The sequence below is a fragment of the Simochromis diagramma genome, unplaced genomic scaffold (genome assembly GCF_900408965.1).
Source record: "Simochromis diagramma unplaced genomic scaffold, fSimDia1.1 OVJJ01000449.1, whole genome shotgun sequence".
NCBI classification, from domain to species: domain Eukaryota; kingdom Metazoa; phylum Chordata; class Actinopteri; order Cichliformes; family Cichlidae; genus Simochromis; species Simochromis diagramma.
Genome location: NW_024387274.1, coordinates 2,755,927 through 2,773,233, shown reverse-complemented (window position 1 = coordinate 2,773,233; position 17,307 = coordinate 2,755,927). Strand labels below are relative to the sequence as shown.

At 44.4% G+C, this 17,307-nt stretch overlaps 1 protein-coding gene across 7 annotated transcripts; it reads left to right on the top strand.

Moving 5' to 3' along the window:
- Positions 1-2,082: 2,082 nt before the first annotated feature.
- On the top strand, positions 2,083-17,307 carry LOC120715557 (ubiquitin-conjugating enzyme E2 E1-like). Of its 7 annotated transcripts, none has more exons than XM_040002586.1 (6): positions 2,083-2,174; positions 3,053-3,214; positions 3,419-3,469; positions 15,200-15,332; positions 15,638-15,785; positions 16,570-17,307. In XM_040002586.1, the coding sequence occupies exons 2-6, from the start codon at positions 3,060-3,062 to the stop codon at positions 16,665-16,667; spliced, it is 585 nt and encodes a 194-aa protein (XP_039858520.1). In that variant the 5' UTR covers positions 2,083-2,174; positions 3,053-3,059; the 3' UTR covers positions 16,668-17,307. The 7 variants fall into 7 exon arrangements, with proteins under 7 accessions (XP_039858520.1, XP_039858515.1, XP_039858519.1 ...); XM_040002581.1 differs by having other exon boundaries at positions 2,093-2,207; XM_040002585.1 differs by lacking the exon at positions 2,083-2,174 and adding an exon at positions 2,220-2,350.

Sequence of the window (17,307 nt, the reverse complement as noted above, 5' to 3'; positions counted from 1 at the left end):
GGAGCAGCCAGAAGAAGATCATTTACTCAAGTCACCACAAACTAATTACAGTCTGAACGTGCAACTCTACAGATCCCTGAAGACCTTCAGCAGGATGTTTTTGTTTACTTAAGTGCTCAGGATGATCATTTCAGGATTTAAAAAGAGAAAGTCTTGTGATAGTTTAGAATGATGCTACAGGTGGAGAAAACGATGCAGTACGGTTCATTTATGCTGTTGTTGGCTTAAAAGTCTAAATATGTTGAGTAGAAATCTCTTCAAATTAATCTTAAAAATGCTTTTCACACAGTACGAGTGCACCTAGTAGTGGGTCTGATGTGTTACCATCTGCATACTGATCATTCCAGGCAACATTTTTCCAGTCTTCTCAATTTTGGTGAAGCCCAAAGTTTTGTTGTCAGCTGACAGGAGCTATGAACTGTCCTTTAAATGAACTCAGTGCAGCCGTTCTCAGGCTGAACATTAACAGTAGACAGATTTTATTAATTCAATTCTATTCAGTTTTATTTTTATAACGCCAAATCACAACTGAAGTCGCCTCAAGGCGCTCCATAGATACAGAGAAAAACCCAACAATCATATGACCCCCTGTGAGCAGCACTTTGGCGACAGTGGGAAGGAAAAACTCCCTTTTAACAGGAAGAAACCTCCAGCAGAACCAGGCTCAGGGAGGGGCGGGGCCATCTGCTGTGATTGGTTGGGGTGAGAGAAGGAAGACAGGATAAAGACATGCTGTGGAAGAGAGACAGAGGTTAATAACAGATATGATTCAATGCAGAGAGGTCTGTTAACACATAGTGAGTGAGAAAGGTGACTGGAAAGGAAAAACTCAATGCATCATGGGAATCCCCCGGCAGCCTACGTCTATTGCAGCATAACTAAGGGAGGATTCAGGGTCACCTGGTCCAGCCCTAACTATATGTTTACTACCTGAAGGCACAGTAGTAAGGTGTGCTTGGGTTCTTACATCATTTCTGTTAGTACATAACTAATCCAAATGTGGAACATCCACGTGTGGATAATGACAGTAAATATGCTGCATGACAGTGGAGACGCGTGCAGGGCAGCAGTGATAAACTGGTTCATGGACAGGTAATGGCTTTCTTTCCAAATGAATGTTAGACAGCTTCTGTTATGACTGCATGACAGAAGCATAACAGCATCCTTTGTCCGGTGTGTCCATCATCCTCCACTGCACATGTCCAAACCATCTGAGCCTTGCTTCTCCAGTGTTGAATCGGTCTATTTAAACCTAAAACAGGATCTTTTTGTAAACGCCACAAAATAGTTTTATGCCAAATACTTTGGGCGCATAATCCAAACCAACGCATGCGTGAAAACACCGAATAGCGCAGAAGATTTCTGGCAGAAAGCCAAAATGGAAACTCCGCCGACTAGTGGCAGCTGCGGGACGAACACTTCCTGTCACAGGCGCGCTTAGATCCATTGCAAACGCCAAGTTGTTTTTTGTTATTGTTCGCAATAGTACCAGGAAGTACACTGTCAGAACCTACAAAATAAAAGCACCACATCTCAATTGGCAAATCCAGCTGTTGACACCCCATGACATATATAAATACACGTACCAATCATTTTAGGCCAAGCAAAAAGATGAACCCTGTGTATTTGTAAAAATTAAAAATATAATGTCAATGTGTAATTTAAGCAACATTTTGGAGTTGCAAAATTAAAATAGTACTACCACTACTACTATACCTACTACACTACTATTACCATTATTATTATTATTCTTTTTTAAAATTATTATTATTAGTGGTAGTTGTAGAATTTCGCACTTTTGCTGCAGAAAAAGGTTTTTGTCTTTAAGGGGTCCCACTAGAATGGACCTATACAGTACTGTATGTAGTAAAGTGTGTGAATAAAATTATAATAATTAACAATACAACAACTTTTGTATCTTTATCGTCTTCATTTTAATATCATTTTTGAAAGGGTCATATAAGATATTATACTTTTAAGGATAAATATGCACTATCTTGTTCTTGTGCTGATGCCTTTTCGTGTGTTTTCTACAGTCATTGTGTGTGACCAATTATTCCCATGAGTTTAATGTGCTTTTATTTTGTAGACGTCGGCCGGAAGTTCCCGTTTCCATACTGTAGCGCGTGAACCTGACGGCGGCGAGTGTAGTCAGGCGGCGGAGGGACACGCGCGTAGGCTTTGCACGCACACACACACAAAGAAAGGTATCTAACAGGAGATATTTGTGTAACGGCTCATAATATTGTAACACTGTGTGTCGCGTGTATGTTGCGGAGGGCGTTAGTCTGACAAATGCGCCCTTTAATCGTCAGAGGAGAGTTTAGGACTGTGTGCATCCTGTGGCTGGGTCAGTGTCGACGGATGTAGCTTTAAAATGCGAGGAAAAGCTTTGAGCGAACGGCGGGTTCTGTTTGTTTCTTTCTGACGTCGTAATGTGAGGCCTGAGAAGCAGCTCGACAGACCGAAGGAGCTTCCTGACTCCTTTATCCGAAAGTTCCCCGCAGCTGAACATTGTTGAGGTGTAGCATCGGGGTTCGACTGCGACATCGCCCCGCCGATGCGTTTCTGCTTTTCCACTCACGGGTCGGTGTGAGGTGGTGTTTTGGTCCCTGGTGTTGACCAGAGCCGGGCCCAACTGCTCCATCAGATGTTTCCTTTGTCGCTGCCCAACGAGCTAAAAATAACAGGCAACATTAGCTCAGGCCACAGAGGTTCCTCACACGGGGAGGATTTAAACTAGTCCAACCAGTTTACTCGGCCAGTGTCGCTCCAGGCCTGAGCCGTAATGTGATGGAGGCAGCCACGGCTGCACACTATAGCTTTACAGTCCCATAGATAGAAAACGCCAACCTGTTACAGTTAACGCGTGTATCCTACGAACATTTCTATGTTTCAGTGCAGTTAGAGCTTGAACTCAGTGGCAGCCGTGGACGTGTTAGTGGACCGTGTCAGCTGTAGTAGGTGGATTTAATACGTCAGAGTCCTGCAGCAGCTCGAATAATTTCGTTTTATTATGAAATATCATTTTAAATTAATGTTCATTTCCCAGGCTCGGTATGTCGGATGAAGATTCCCGTGCCAGCACAAGCTCTTCCTCTTCTTCCTCTTCGACCCATCAGCAGCAACAGCAGGAGGCGAACCCCCCAAAGAAAAGGGACAGTAAAGCCAGCATGAGCAAAACCTCCAAACATCTGTCCACCAGTGCTAAGAGGTGAGTGCAGTGATGCTGGGTGGAGTAGAAGAGCGGCGCCTGTCATGTCACACAAGATAAGCTGGCAGCGTGGAAAGTTTGACGTGACTGTTGCAGGCGTGGGTTTGTGGTGATTTTTGCAGAGTAGCTTCGTTTCTGGTTATCGTCATTCCTCTTTGTGGACTTACAGTAACGCGTTTTACTGACTCCGATCTGATTTTGCAGAATTCAGAAGGAATTGGCTGACATCACATTGGACCCTCCACCAAACTGCAGGTGAGTCGTTTGTAACACCTGGCTCTCTGACGTGTTTCTCGTGTTTTATCTTCTCGAATAAAGACTTTATGATCTGTCACAAGTTAGTCTTTCACTGCACAGAATTCTTTAGTCATGTTCACGTCGACGTCTGTGTGCGAGAGTGGAATAAAAATAAGACCTGTTTGTGGGCTAACAAATGATTGATGAGCACTTCCTAATTAGATCCTCTTTCTCAACTGTCTTATTTGTGGTCGTTGAACAAGAAAAACCAACTTCTAACCTCATGATTATGTCAGAATATCACTGGAAACGCTGAGGCATTTAAAAATAAAATAAAATAACCAGCTACCCTGAAAGCAGACTGTTTTCTAGCTGACTGGAGGGAAAAGCTGTCCAGGTGGAGGTCTTTAGCTACGTCTGCTCGGTGTACATCTGTGGAACCTAGAGGTTTGGAGGAACAGGCTCCTGGTGGGGATTCAGGTGTCCTGCTGGTGGAACAGCTTGTTTGCCAAATGTCAGACAGGTCCGGCAGGTTTGGCTGCAAAAGTGAATGATGAGCATGTGCTGCATGTGGCGCAGCTACTGGAAGTCTCCTGCTACTATTTAACATCCTGTATGCTGCCAAGGAGTTTCAGTCAGCACACACCTGGCTTTGCAGAGCTTCCTTAAGTCTGTTTGTTAGGCATATCATCATGGGATGGATTCTTCTGTGCCGCTGAAGTGAAGCCGGTACAGGTTTTTGTTTTTCTTGACACAGTAAGTACTCCGAGCCGAGCCAGGGGTTGGAAGGTACGAGGCTCTGGCTGACTCGATGCTCCCGGCTTCTCCCAGCGGGTTATTGGCTGCAAAGTAGGAGGTGTGTGTGTGTGTGTGTGTGTGTGTGTGTGTACCCCTTGTTTTTTTTCATACAAACCAAGTAGAAAACAGCTCGAGTCCTCATAAACCAAACACATGTTCATTTCAGTGCAGTGACTCATTGTTCTGCTTTCTTGGTTATGCGACTGATCATGACCTGTAGTTGGAGCTGTTGTAGGAGTGAAATCCTTTTACTCCCCTATTATCTGCAACATCAGTAAAGCTGTGTTGTATTCCTCTTCCTTATTCTCACTCTTCTTCCAGCATCTCTTGTAGAAATACTTTTTCGAACACCCGTCTTTATTCCTAAGCTGTTTTTATCCCTCAGCTGTAGTTGAAGTTGGTGTAAACCTGCAGTTCAGAGACAGAAGACATGACAAATACAAAAGCTTCTAACAGCAAATGTGGAACAGCTCACATCCAACACGCTGAACGTGTGCATAACAAGACCTCTTTACCCGCTGACCCTTAAACTATGTTTCCACTGTTCCTTTAATATCCAGAGAGCTCATCAAACTGGTTAGCCCACACTGGCACTGGACCAGTCTTTGTTCAGCCTGCACCAGTATCTCCTTTGCGCTTCAGCCGGTGAGTTGAGGATGTGATAAGCTTTTTATGGGATGGGGACTTTGCTGCGCGTCCTGGTGAACAACCTGGACAACCAAGTTTGTGAATGCTTTCAGCTCAGGTGTTTAAAATTGATACCACAGGTGCATCTACTAAAACTCTGGGGCGAGGTTGAATCCCAGCGAGCTTGACCTGGAGGTCAGAGGTGGCTGAGTCCGGCTAGGCAGTGATCAGTAATGTTCCCAGGCTCCTCCACAGGCTTCTTGGCTGTTCAGCATCATCCTTCGATTTACTGCAGGTTCAGTGCTCAAGTTATTTATTTCGTTCTGTATAGAAATAAAGGGCCAAGCACGTCAAAGAGAACAAAACACGAAGAAGAAAATCTGAGGGGTGTTTAACATTCTCACCGTGCTCCTCAGATTAGCTTCTAATCTGCCACAATGCCGTCTTTGTTTTGACTGAGCTGCTGCTGTTCTCTCTTTATTTGTTTAGAAGATGGAAGTGACTTAGAAACTTTTGTTTTTCAGACAAAACTATTTAGTGACATCAGCGACTGACACACCGACTGAGCAAAATTAAGATGTGTGTGTGTGTGTGTGTGTGTGTGTGTGTGTGTGTGTGTGTGTGTGTGTGTGTGTGCGTGTGTGTGTGTGAGTGTGCGCGTGTGCGTGTGTGAGTGTGTGTGTGTGCGCGTGTGCGTGTGTGAGTGTGTGAGTGTGTGTGTGTGTGTGTGCATGCATGTGCGTGTGTGTGTGTGTGTGTGTGTGCATGCATGTGCGTGTGTGTGTGTGTGTGCATGCATGCATATGCATGTGCGTGTGTGCGTGTGTGCGTGTGTGCATGCATGCATGTGCGTGTGTGTGTGTGCGTGTGTGTGTGCATGCATGTGCGTGTGTGTGTGCGTGCGTGTGTGTGTGCGTGTGTGTGTGTCCTCTCAGACTGAATCATTCTGTTCAGTTTCACAGTTTAAATAAACTCTGTTCGTGCACATCATGATCAGTAGGTTTGGGTTCTTCCTGCTTCATTTGGAATCTGCTCATCAGAGTAGGGCTGTTTGATGTAACGATATATATCACATGACGATATAAAAACATCTATCGTTTCATTTTACGCTATCGTTTGTTTCGTGGTGTCGCAAAATAAACTGTTACAGCAATATATTTTCATGTTTTGATGTCACTGTAGTGGCTATATTCATTCCTTAAAGTTCTCTCTTTCTCTTATATTTAATATAACCACACTACAACAACGACGGTAACAGCATCGCGTGTCCGCTTGTTTATGTTCCACATAAACCTTTCACAATAAAGCTCAAGATCCTGTTGAGACCTTTCAAAATAAACTGAATCACGTGAAAGATGCAGATTATTTACGGATGAGAAGTAAATAAGAGCCGCCAGGTGCTAAAAAATAAACCTTAGACTCAAACGTTAGAACAGGCGTTTCCCCGCAGCACGCCGTGTAATAAATACTCACAAAGAAAACGGCGGCCGTTACAACTTATGTCTAAAAATGTGTTGTTTCATGCATCGTTAAAACACTCGACTCCAGCTGCACGACGCCCAGCTGGAAACACTTCACGCAAGTCGAGCTGCCCGAGATTCACAGAATTGTTACATTTGTGTGATTTATGTCGTTATCAGGACGGTAGAATTCTTATATCGGGATATGAGATTTTGGTCACATCGCACAGCCCTACATCAGAGTATGAGCCAGCTGTGCACTGCAGATGTTGCTCACATGCTGTTGAGTCACTTTGTCGTCTCATTTCTGTCAGAATTCGTCGGCACCCCGTTTCCCCTCTTCAAATGGACATTGGAGAGAAGTCTTGTGACTAGTTTCCCTCGTCGTCAGCACTCCTCTGTTAACAATAAGACACTGACCACTGGGAGTGCTGCACACGCCCCCTTTTCCTTTACTACAGCCGTCACAGGCGCACTGCCATCTGCTCTGTGCTGCTTTCATTCACTGTTTCATTGCTGTTTTTCTCCATGCTGCCTCTTTGATTTAGTGCTTACTTCCCAATTCTCTTGTCTTGTGCTTGCAAACATCATATCTCCTCTTGGGATGTTGCCAGATTCCTGACGTTCCACAGTCAGTGCACAGGGAAGCTGAGGAATGTTTCAAGCTGTGTACAGTAGGGTAATCTGTGCTGCAGAGGTTTGGTAATGATTTATTTTAACATTTCCTGTGTCTTGTTGATTCTCCTAATCACAGCTACAGAAACAGGCAGTTCCTAATGTGAGCCACATGCACACGAGCCCTCTGTTTAATAGCAGTGGCCACCTCGCTCCACGTGTCTGCAACAGTTTCTCTACAGCTATAAAGAAGCTCCCCAGTCTCTACACGTCCTTCACCTTTGACAGCCTCATAAAGCAGTGCTGAGCTGCTGCACACGGAGACTTTCACTTCCTCTAACCTGTCAGCAACTGATAGCTTCTTTGGACCAACATGTATGTGTGACGGATAATCTGAGCATTAAATATTAACCAGTTTAGAAGCCATATAAACACATCTGAGCATTTGGCAGCTTTTGTTCAGATACCTTTTGTTTTCCACGTGGAGAAGGTCTGAGTGCTGCGAGTGACAGATGGGTTTAAGATGGAGGTGGGATTAAATGAGGGATTGACCCTGAGCACCTCATTGTTTGCAGGGGTCAAGGACAGGCTGACAATGAGGTCAGGCAGGACTCTCAGAAGGCTGTGATGCTTGTGGTCTGTAATGAGCAGAGAGCCGTACAGGCGGAGGCACGTGAGAGGGAGACGGTTAGAACAGCCAAGCTGCGAGCGAGTAGAGGAAGTGAAGGTGGGTTTAAAAAGCTGCGAAAGAGAAAGTTTACAAGGTGGAGATGGCGAAGCTGGAAGTGGCAGAGCTGAAGCTGCTAAGATCTACAGACTGAACAAGATTAGACTGAAGTGCTTAAGAGGGACGGCTCAGGTGGAGCATTTCAGAGACCCTGCTAGAGGTGACGTGGTTTGGACGTGTGCAGGGAGGGATGGTGGATGAATACGGAGCTCCATCCTCCCCTTGTTGATGGAAGGAAATGGATGGGACAGCTAATGAGTACACCTACAGTAAACAGGCACGTGAGGTTCTTTTTTGATTCATAGCCCGTGAAAGAGTTTTGGAGCCTGTGTGGGTTCGATGTACGTGTCTGGACGTTTTCCTCGGTTATTGATTTCCATTTTATTTGAGCCTAAAATAGAGTTTTTGTTTCTGGATGGATGATGTATCACTCTGGATCGCTTTCAGTGAGGCAGTATCAGCGCTACAACATGAGATTCATAAAGCACTGAGAGAACATTTACAGGCTGATCCGTTAGATTCAATTGGAGGTTCTGTAGGGAGCGTGGAGCTGTTGCATTGAGCCTCCTCTCTGCAGTCATCGGACTGTGTCAGTCAGGCAGCTTATTACAGTGTTTCTGAGAGAGCAAAGGTTTGAGTTGGAGCACAATAAGAGGCTCATTCAAACATGAGCGTTGATTAATGTGGACTCTGTGCTGAGGCAGGAATATTGGGAAAAGGGAGCAGTCGTCAGCGTGGGCTTTGAGTGTGACAAGAAGGCTGTGTGCAGGGTAACAATGCCAGAGGACCACAGCCTGATACAGGATACACACTGATACTGAATCACTTCAGGGTTTATTGGAGGTTTATGTAATGCTATTCATTACCCAAATGTAAGTAATTACAGGGAGACCATCAGCCTTGCTCAGTATTTGTCTGGATGAATGAACTGCATTAGGGCTTCATCCTGCCACACGAAGCATCGTCCCTCCACACTTTTTGCTTTAAAGTCGGATCATCAGGTCATGAATGACCCCGTCCAGCTTTTCCTGTCCCAGTGTTGACAGTGTTGATATCATAATCCTGCCCTTTCTTCAGTTGTTATTGAGAGAGAAACGACATGCAGTGCTGTTAGTGCAGTGAAAGCAGTCTGTACCCAGGATGCTCTCAGCTGTGATCAGTGTTCGGCTTCATTTGTTTACACAAACAGACACTTGAGGTTGCAGAAATGCTGCGTGTGGACGCGCTCGCTAACACAGCCACTGTTGCATTTTTTCCAACAAAACAAATCGAGGTGCTGCAGTCGGTTTTGTTCTGGAACCTTTGAACCATCCGCCGGATGTTTGTCATATGGGAACGTGGCCATAATAAGAGACTGTGCGTTGCATTTACTTTGTAAGACACACACACTGATGTGTCTTAGTTTCAGGGTTCGTACGGGTGCTTGAAATCCTTGAAAATGCTTGAATTTTAATATTGTCTTTTTAAGGTTTGAAAAGTGCTTGAATTTCAGATGTGGTGCTTAAAAGTGCTTGAAAGTGTAACTGCATTTCATTCTCCACAAATAACTGTCTCACTGAATAGTTTTTTTTTAATAGATAAAGAAATAAAATGAGTAAAATGTAAAAGCAAAATGTCTCTGCCTGGGCTGCCTTGCACCTCTGTGGCTCTGTTTCAATATGTGACCCCGCCCCTCCCCTAACTGTGGGGATGAGTGCGCTAACATACCTGCAGCTGCTGTTTTAATGAGTGTTTGATGGAAAAGGACAATGGCGGAGTTTGCGCTCTGCAGTCACATGATAGGTGAGTCCTAGTAAATAATTTTCCAGTACGTGTACGTTACACATGCTCATTTTTAACATTATGATGATTATTTTGCTAACTATCAAACTCGCTGGAGAAATGATTGAAGTGCACTGAGTGTGATGCAATACGGCAGCGCTGTTATACAGTTAGTTATGGCCTGGAGATTTATGGAATATGCTGTGAACTTAGCTAACATTACTTAGCAGTAGCAGCAATATGAGTTACTCAAGTGAAAGCTTTAAACATTAGCCCGTTACACAACTAGCCAACTTCAGGCTTTCTGATGAACCCTCTGGGGTCGACGGACGCAACATGTGGCATGTGGTTGTTGAGGAAGAGGGGGATTTTTAGGAGTGACACGGGCGAGAGACAGCGAGTGAAAGAAAGAGAGAGCGAGTTTTGAAACATGATAGATTTGTGTTTGGAGTCAAGTTAGTGTGTTGTCTTGTGTAGTTAGTGTGTAGTGTGGTCGTTGTTTTGTTTTGTGTGTCAGTTCTACAAGTGAACGTCACAGTTGCTGTAAAAAAGCCACCAAAGGCAGATTGCAGTGTAAACGCTGCCTCCACATGGAAAACAAGTAAACAGTACCATAAAGCTTTGTTGTTTGCAAAACTTGTGCATATATTTAAAAATGTACAAAATGTACAATTTCTATTTGATTCGTTAAACATGTTTGTGGTTTTTACAGTCAGAAATATCACTTTTTTCTACTCATGTTTTAAATTTTGTCTGAATGTAGATAAATTGTGCCGATACAGTTTGTCAAAATGAGAAAATAACAGATTGGCAAGATAAACCGTTTTTAAAGGTGAAATATAGAGAACAAATCAAAAGTAGTTCACATTTTCACATCTTGATTTTTAAGTGAAATGTGCATTTTGAGTTTATACATAAAAAGCTTGCTGGAAAAGCTTGAAAATGGACCTTGAAAGTGCTTACAAAGTGCTTGAATTTGACCCTGAAAAAGGCGTATGAACCCTGTAGTTTGTGATCCTGTTATTTTGCAGTCAGGGAAAACCCCTGTGCCACTCCATACGTTCATCCCATAGGTGATTTAAAAACAAGTTGTCAGTTCAGTCACACATCTGTCCTTCCTTCCTTCCTTCCTTCCTTCCTTCCTTCCTTCCTTCCTTCCTTCCTTCCAACAGTTAAGAGGAGATAAATTGATGAACCGGGGTCCTGTGTCTGGGATCAGCCTGAACAGCTACTACTGCCTGATTTATTAATTTGATTTCACACAGTGTGGAGACACTTTAGTTTTTATAGATCGGGAGGTCATTGGTGTGCTGTGGATGTTTCCAGCATGTTGTCCTCTGCTCAGTGTTGGTTAGACGGCTGCATGTCTGTTAAAGGTCAAAGAAAAACACGCAACAGCTGAAATGTTCTTGCATGTTGCAGAGAGGTCACCAGGGGAGGGCTCCCATATTGAAAGGAATGACAACAGTGATGGAGTATTATTGCCCACACGAAGCACTGAGTGGGCTTTATGTTCACAAAGAGGAGCTGCAGCCTCACCGGTACATTTAAGAAAGGCTGTGTGATGTATCGAATATACTCGCTGTATCACGATGGTTACTATGGCTTCCTCCTAACCATCGAGTATAGGTTACCATGGAAATATTAAGCTTCCTGCACGTCATTCACTGTGAGGCTTTTTCTTCTCCCAACGCTCTGAATGCATCAATTAACCCCCCTCCCAACCAGAAAGTGTTCTACCCTGGCTGAGCACGCGTTTCTCAGTCTGGATTTTGATGTCGAACAAAATGCGACAATCTGCAAAATATGCTGTGAAAGTATTGCTGCAAAAGGGAGCAGCACCACGAAATTATTCCACCAGCTGAAAAGTCATCGACTGCAAAATGAAGACAGTTTTAAACATGTGAACGTCTCCCCACACACCAAAGAAACCTCTGAATAAACCAGCTGTGATACGAACGACGACGACTATCGCTGAGTCCATGTTATTGCTTATCAAATGTGAAGTATATTTGTGCTCTTCTTTTGCTGCTGGTTCAGTGAAGTTTGGTCGGAGCGTGACGAAACCTGCAGCTTTGGAATCTGTGCGAGCTCAGCTTTAAGACAACGTGCCGTTTGTTTGGCTGCATGAAGTCAAGAGTTCATGGCTTTGTTGTTTGTGTTTACATACGTGTTGCAAAACATGACTGCTCTTTAACTGTTTGGTGGTTGTAGAAATGGTTTGTATGAGCTTTTAGCTGAGATTCTGAGGTTCCTGTGGTTACCACACATGGTGATATTTACATCAAAAACTTGACTTGATGGAGGCTCAAACTGCAGCTCACCCCCTCTGCCCCCAGGACTGCAGGTATTGGGGCTCAAGACATTATAACAAGTGCTCAGGGAGGGGCAGGGGCCATCTGCTGTGAGAGAAGGAAGACAGGATAAAGACATGCTGTGGAAGAGAGACAGAGGTTAATAACAGATATGATTCAAGTGCAGAGAGGTCTGTTAACACATAGTGAGTGAAGAAGAAACACCCAGTGCATCATGGGAATCCCCCGGCAGCCTACGTCTATTGCAGCATAACTAAGGGAGGATTCAGGGTCACCTGGTCCAGCCCTAACTATATGCTTTAGCAAAAAGGAAAGTTTGAAGCCTAATCTTGAAAGTAGAGATAGTGTCTGTCTCCTGAATCCAAACTGGAAGCTGGTTCCACAGAAGAGGGGCCTGAAAACTGAAGGCTCTGCCTCCCATTCTACTTTTAAATACTCTAGGAACAACAAGTAGGCCTGCAGAGCGAGAGCGAAGTGCTCTAATAGGGTGATATGGTACTACAAGGTCATTAAGATAAGATGGGGCCTGATTATTTAAGACCTTGTATGTGAGGAGCAGGATTTTGAATTCTGGATTTAACAGGAAGCCAAAACAGGAGAAATCTGCTCTCTCTTTCTAGTCCCTGTCAGGACTCTTGCTGCAGCATTTTGGATCAGCTGAAGGCTTTTCAGGGAGTTTTTTAGGACATCCTGATAATAATGAATTACAGTCGTCCAGCCTGGAAGTAATAAATGCATGAACTAGTTTTTCAGCGTCACTCTGAGACAGGATATTTCTAACTTTAGAGATGTTGCACAAATGGAAGAAAGCAGTCTTACATATTTGTTTAATATGTGCAGTTGAAGGACATGTCCTGGTCAAAAATGACTCCAAGGTTCCTCACAGTGTTACTGGAGGCCAAGTTAATGCCATCCAGAGTAAGAATCTGGTTAGATACCATATTTCTAAGATATCTCGATATATATCGCGATAAAGCCTAAAAATAGATCGTCCTCATATCGCCCAGCCCTAATAGGAAGTAATAGAATATCTGTTGTTGGCACAATCTGGATCTTGACTGATGCCTCGTGTCAGTTAAACTAGGATATTGATCTGGTCAGTTAAGTAGCAGAGGACGCTGTCAGTCAGTTTCAGTGTTAATGGAAATGACAACAGCTGCAACAATGAGACAGGAATGCTTGTACAGGTGGAGCCCACTGACATGCTTCCACTCCTCACCTTTTGAATGTTTTTTCACTAGTTTCATATTTGGTCAGGGTCACTACTGGCAGCATGAGGCGATGCCCTGGAGAGGTTAGACATACAGGAACAAAGACAATCATTTGTGCAACCTTTGATTGGACAGCACGGGTGTCAGCTGGCTGAGTCAGAGACATGATTATTCAGTGACATACAATAACTCCTCCCGACATTTATTCATAACCAGCATTTATCAGACGTTAGCCATCAGTTAATACTGCAGCTTTCACCGATGGGTTTCAGTTTGTGTTGCTTGATAAATGCGTTGCTCTGCTCTGCCTTCACAGCAGTCATGCTGAAATATTGAGGCAGTGGGCCCTGATGTCAAACCAACGATGAGGTATGACAACAAGGGACAGTCCAACAGCAAATACTGCGTTACCTGTGCTGTGTTGTATTGCATAGAAATGACGCCACAGCAGGTGCTCGTGGAAAAGAGGCAGCGTGATCTGAGTGATTATGGGTGTGGCTGTAGCTCAGGAGGTAGAGCAGGTCATCTGCTGATTGGAGGGTTGGTGGTGGCGTGAGCTGTCATGTTAAAGCAGATTTCTCTTTTTACCTGCACTCGCTGTCTCACCTGTCTCCTGTATATTTTCTGCCTTATAATCAGTCTGTGTGATTATAGCTGCAACGCTTCAGATGACGTCTGATTCCCTCGTTGCAAGTCAGACAAAAATGTCTTTTCATTTAAGAATGAAGCAAACATCAGACTGCAGAATCATGCAAGAAGGCAAAAATGCTGCTCAGAGCTGATTTAGCTCTAATAATATTTGACTCATTGCTTTACCTGTTCTTTCTTTAATAGCTTTGTTTTAGTTTGGAAGGAGGAGCGGCACATAAATGTCCGGCCCTTCATTGTCCTGTATCTGTCAGCACTACAGCACTGCCTGACATTTCTTTCTCCTGTCGCCACCAAGAACGCAGACGCGGTGACGAAGTGCTGTTTGTGTCCCTGAAACCTGATTTGTGCGTCACATGATTTTAAAATAAAGCGCCTCGAGGCGACTTTTGTTGTGATTTGGCGCTATATAAATCAAATAGAATTGAATTGAAAATGACTGTGTCAATATTGGTTCATTTAAACATTCGTTTGTGTTTTGCGTGCAGTTTTCCATGAAACAAATCGTGTTTTTCTCCACGTTTGCGTCGAACGTCCTAATGAATGAAAAGGCAAACTGTGAGGTGTATCTGGTGTTACTCTGTCAGGCATCCAGTGATGTGAAAACACCGCCAGCGTTAACGTGTCTAACTAGCTGCTGTTGGATCCCATCTACTGCTCAGTCCTTGTGTTGTCTGCACAGCCATGTGAAGTCCATGTCCCAGTCTACTGACAGTGACTCATATGGTTGTAATGAGCAGTGATGTGGGGATTAAAAACAGGGCTTTTAGATGAAACAACACTTCCTGCGTGTCAGCCCAGTTGGAGCTGACTCGCGGTCTTTTCCACCTCCTCACATGAGCCTGTTTATCTCTTTTGATCGTCTGTGGTTTGTGCACGTCTGTCATTTTGAAAGTTACACAGTTGATGCCGAGTGTTTGTTCCAGCCTGTTGGTGTGTAACGAGGAACGACACTGTGTGATGGCTGGATATACTGATGCTTATACTGATGTTTCAGGTGTTTTCCAGGACCCGTACATGACGGCTGTGTCATCTTACATCCTCTGCAAAAGCACCAGTGTACTTTTTTACGATGTGGAGATATCATTACTACCACAGTGCTGTGCATTTACGTTGCCTCGTGCAGGCAGAGACGAGCCCAGACATGCCCCCCCCCCCGTCCATTTAATACACACCTTCACACCTTCTAGAAGTCATAAGCCTGTAAACACACAGCACCAGTGTCAGAGGTATGTTCCTGATGAGTGGAGAAACTGCAGTGTGGGCGTGCTCTGACTTCACTGTTAAAGTAGTGTTTGTAGAACTTCTTGTCTTTCAAGTGCCAGGAAGATGATGTTGTTGTTGTGTGTGTGTGTGTGTGTCACATTTGGTGTATAAGAAAACTGATGCCAAGCGAAGATGAACAAACATTTATGAAGGTGTGGGGTGTCTGAGTAACACACTGTGGTAAACTGTGCAGTGATACTGTTTTAGTTTCAAAGTAACCGTTTCATTTCATCCCCAGAGTGAAGACTGAAATAAAACCTCAGTGCTGAGCTTGTGTATCATTGAAGAACCACTAAGTACTTGTTGATTGTGTTCTCCAGCGCCGGCCCTAAAGGAGACAACATCTATGAGTGGAGGTCCACCATCCTGGGCCCTCCAGGCTCCGTGTACGAGGGGGGAGTGTTCTTCCTGGACATCGCCTTCACACCAGACTACCCCTTCAAACCACCCAAGGTGAAACTGAATGCTTGCTATTCAAAAGACATGAACTAATGTTTTATTTCAGATTGTTCACTAGAGGGCGCCTCTGTCCTGTGGAGAGTAGCTACATGAATTTTAGCAGCTTAACTAAGTTTCAGACCTCATGTGGAAACAGTTTAGCCTCATGTGTGACTCTTTTCAAAGAGTGTGTGGGGAGGGGGGGCATGTAGTGCTGGCCTTTAAACCCACGAGCTGCTGCTCTTCTGTAATGTTGACTCTTGAGTGACACTTGATTGTAACGAGCTGTATTTTTATGGAGTTTCTACCTGTGTGATCAGGTGACGTTCCGTACGAGGATCTACCACTGCAACATCAACAGTCAGGGCGTGATCTGTCTGGACATCCTGAAGGACAACTGGAGTCCCGCCCTCACCATCTCCAAGGTCCTACTGTCCATCTGCTCCCTGCTCACTGACTGCAACCCAGGTGAGAGCCTCACGTGCATACAAACTCGGTTAGACTTACAAAACCGAGATATCGAAGCGTGGATCAGATCCTGTCCAGATATCGACGAGGCCAGGGTCTTCACTGCAGTTGTAGCTTCTACTCTGACATGCAGCAGAGCGCTAACGTTGGCAGCAGAGTCATCAGTTTAGATGCATGTGCGGCTTGCTGCAGCTTTACCGTAGTCAAATGAATCAGCACGTCTGAAAAGCTCGACAGCAATGCTGTTTCTCTCAGTCGCCCTCAGTCGCATCAGGAAAGCTTCTCTTGTACTTAACATAATGTGCAGTTCCATGAATTTCAGTGTTTGGGTCCTGATACTCCACGGTGTGTTCAACAGCTGCCACATAAAAACTGAAAATAGGACCATTTTTGTGATCCAGCTTTAAAATGAATAAAGACCTTTTGTCATGTTGTTTTCATGCTTTATCCATGTAGGACTTCAAAGGAAGCTGTGGTACAATGTAACTGATCAGGTTAAACTCCTGTGGCGTGGTGGTGCAGTGGGAAGTACTGGTTTGACCCACAAGCAGATAAGACGTTGGGCTTCTACATCAGTCACGACGTGTAGTTTCAATGGTAGAATAAATGTGACCAGCTGTGAGCGCTCAGTAAGGCTGTATTTCAGACCAGTCTGTGTGTGTTTGTGATGACCGGTTTCATCCCAAACAGGACTGTCACCCACACACAGCTCTGTGTACTTTGCTGTAGTTTTTCAGCCCAGCTGGAGGTGTGTAAATAAAGTAACGTGTTGTTTTGTTGACAGCTGACCCTCTGGTTGGAAGCATCGCCACACAGTACACAACAAACAGACCTGAACACGACAGGATAGCCAAACAGTGGACCAAACGCTACGCCACATAGTGGCCTGAGCTGCTGCTGATTGGACGACCCGGGAGGAGGATTTGTTTTTTAATCTTGGAACTGAAGTCTTCAATCCTGACATTATGTTGTTTATTGTATTTTAAGTTATCCTTTGGCCTGACTATAATCAGATCTGCCAGTAGCACATTTAGTGTCTCCTCTTTGAATAGTTCGCCCGTGCTTGACGATGGGCATTAATACTTAACTACTAGATGAAATGTGTCAGCATGATTCCCAGTCAGTGGTGTCAGTGTAAATTTCCACTTGTATTAAACTTCCAGTTAGTGTTGCGAGCTGCAGCCGTAGTTTACAGGCTGCACTTCTCAGTATTTGTGTGCTGCTGAGAATAAAGAGAAGCTAACGTTTACCAGCACCCATTTCTGCTTAACCTTCAGACGGTCACTTCAATATGTGAATGAGCTTTTCTTACTTTGTCACAGCGAGCAGTCACTCGAACACTGGGATAACTGCGCTGGGACCCGAGGGCCGCTCTGGCGTTTGCTGCCACGCTCAGACTTGGAGAAAGTTGTTTCCACATGTAGACGTGTTTAGGTGGATGTTGGTTGTGGTTTGTGTTCTGTACCGATGAAGAGCAGCACTGTTTCTCCCTTTAAGGATTAAACATGACCAACCAAAGCGA

Bases quoted from the DNA above. Each gene is read 5' to 3' on its own strand.
- LOC120715557 (XM_040002579.1), top strand. From the start codon at position 2,561: ATGCGTTTCTGCTTTTCCACTCACGG. The intron at 2,587-3,052 runs GTCGGTGTGAGG...TTCATTTCCCAG, and splicing joins TTCTGCTTTTCCACTCACGG to GCTCGGTATGTCGGATGAAG. The intron at 15,333-15,637 runs GTGAAACTGAAT...CTGTGTGATCAG, and splicing joins ACCCCTTCAAACCACCCAAG to GTGACGTTCCGTACGAGGAT.